This window comes from Notothenia coriiceps, unplaced genomic scaffold (genome assembly GCF_000735185.1).
Source record: "Notothenia coriiceps isolate Sejong01 unplaced genomic scaffold, NC01 NC01_scaffold00019907, whole genome shotgun sequence".
NCBI classification, from domain to species: Eukaryota; Metazoa; Chordata; class Actinopteri; order Perciformes; family Nototheniidae; genus Notothenia; species Notothenia coriiceps.
In genome coordinates this window covers 1,523-3,856 of record NW_011352608.1, presented here as the reverse complement: position 1 = coordinate 3,856, position 2,334 = coordinate 1,523, and the positions used below count along the sequence as shown (strand labels likewise).

The 2,334-nt window shown below is 40.3% G+C and overlaps 1 protein-coding gene across 1 annotated transcript; it reads right to left on the bottom strand.

Annotated features, from left to right (window-relative positions):
- Nucleotides 1–623: 623 nt before the first annotated feature.
- On the bottom strand, nucleotides 624–1,791 carry LOC104952368 (HEAT repeat-containing protein 1-like; the record flags this gene model as incomplete). The annotated part of the gene is made up of 3 exons (XM_010779177.1): nucleotides 1,624–1,791; nucleotides 1,377–1,539; nucleotides 624–775 (listed from the first exon to the last, which is right to left on the bottom strand). Coding segments are annotated over exons 1-3 (483 nt in total), but the record flags the coding sequence as incomplete, so codon positions are not given.
- Nucleotides 1,792–2,334: the final 543 nt, after the last annotated feature.

Below are 2,334 nucleotides of genomic sequence, written 5' to 3'. Positions count from 1 at the left end.
AGGACAACACGGAACGTGCGTGATTTGGACGCGATGAGCGGGGGGGTTTTAGTGGAGAACGCGCGTGAGCTGCGCCTGCGAGCTGCGCCTGCGAGCTGCGCCTGCGAGCTGCGCCTGCGAGCTGCGCCTGCGAGCTGCGCCTGCGAGCACCAGAGCCTCGCTGCGGCGAAACTGAGGCTCCGTGTTAAACTGTGGTAACATGAAGAGACGTTTGGGAGCCGAAACAGCCGGCGCTTTAAGAGAGCCGAGCCAAATGATCCGGCTCACTAACGTAAAGAGATAGTATCTATAAGGGACGGCTCAAGTCAAAATTCAAAACAACCCCCCCCCCGCTCTCGGGGTGGACGCCCTCTCAGCCCTGGTCTGGCGGAAACACTGGCTAGCGTTCCAACACATTGTAAGATAGGCTAAGGGGGCGGGACATCTCTCAGGGGTCGACCAATCACAACCACTAAAAATGAGCATAATACAGTATGTGTAATTTAATAAACCTTCTGTTTCTGTCTATGTATCCATTAAATGTTCTACTTTCAAGTATTGCCAAACTGTTGAAATAGTTACATATCAAAATGTGTGTGTGTGTGTGTGTGTGTGTGTGTGTGTGTGTGTGTGTGTGTGTGTACCTGGTCCAGCAGGGGCTGCAGCAGTGTGTCTGCTCTCTCTCTGCTCAGGAACCTCTGCGTGTCGTAGAGACAGATCTTATAGAGACAATCCAACAGGAAGTGAAGCAGGAGACACACCTTCTGACTGCTGAGGGACGCAAACAGGGGCTCACCTGAGAGAAACATGAGTATAATTCATAAAATAAGCAATTAAAGTACAATAAAATATAGCCAAGTTATACGTTTAAAAAAGGCCAGGAAAAAAATGGTTAAAATATTAAATTAATTGTAAAATAAAACAAAATAAAAGGAAAAGTTTAAAAAATAAAATACACTAAATATAAAACTAAATAAATATGTAACGAAAAACTTAAATAAGGGACAAACAAATAAAAGAAAATATAATAAAATAAATATATTTCAATGAAAAATTTATTAATAAAGTTAAAACAAATAAATATGTAAATGAAAACAAATAAATAAAAAATAAATATATTTTAAAATTAAAGTGAATTAAGTTGAATTAAAAAGTATATCCAAATATAACAAATGATATTGGATTAAATATATAGATAATGATCTCTCTTGTCTGAGAGCAGTTGGTTATAATATATAATAAAACTAAATTAAAAAAATATGTCCAAACATATACAATTAAATTCAAATCAAAATAGTAAACAAAAATAAATAAAATACAAATAAAGTAAATTAAAGAGTATACCCAAATCAAACAAATTATATTGTATTAAATAAATTAATAAATAAATATCTCACTTGTCTGGGAGCAGTTGGAGAGGGTCAGCAGGTCGGCGATGGGCTTCACCAGATTCCCAGCAAACAGAACGAACAGACTTTTGAGTTTCTCCGCCAGAACGTCAGACAGCCGGAAGAACGTTAGCAGACGCTCCTTACTTCCTGTCTTACTCCAGTCCAGCAGCTGCACAAACAACAACGCAGGTCACATGATCAACAACAATAATAAGGTGTGAGTGACGACCTCTGACCTCAGGTAGAGACTCACCTTGAAGAAGAGCGGTCTGAAGGTGACCTCCGATAGCTTCAGCACCATCGCCAGCAGACAGTTGATCACATGACCCTCGACCTCTGACGTCCTCTGGAGGTCGCCCTGAGGACAGGAAGTGGAAAATGATAAGTAAAACATTTGCTCTACACACATCTTCATCATCATCCTTCTCAGGAGTACAATAATACAATACAGCTTTATTTATAAGGCACTTTAAAACCTCCAGACCAAAGTGCTGTTCAGTCAAATAAACAAACAAACATAAAAAATGAAAAAATCACACAGCTCACACACCATAAAACAAGTACAAGTAAAAACAATAGACAATTTAAAAGCAATAAAAAGCAACAATCTACAAAATGTCAAAAAACTAAGGAGAAGAAGTGGGTTTTCAGAAGCGATTTAAAAGCAGACAGTGTGGAGGCCAGTCTGATGTGCAGATAGTCACGGTGTGGGAGCCGCTACAGAGAAAGCACCCTCTGAGACCTGGTTCTGGGCACATTCAGGAGGATCAGCTGACCTGAGAGGGTGTAGCAGCTCAGAAAGGTAGGGTGGGGCCAGGCAATTGAGGGATTATAGTAAAAAAGAGAATTTTAAAAATAAATCCTAAAATGTGTGGGCAGCCAATGGAGCGAAGCCAAAATGGCGGAAATGTGCTCGTATTTACGTGTGCCAATTAAAAGCCTTGCTGCTGCATTTTGCCCCAGT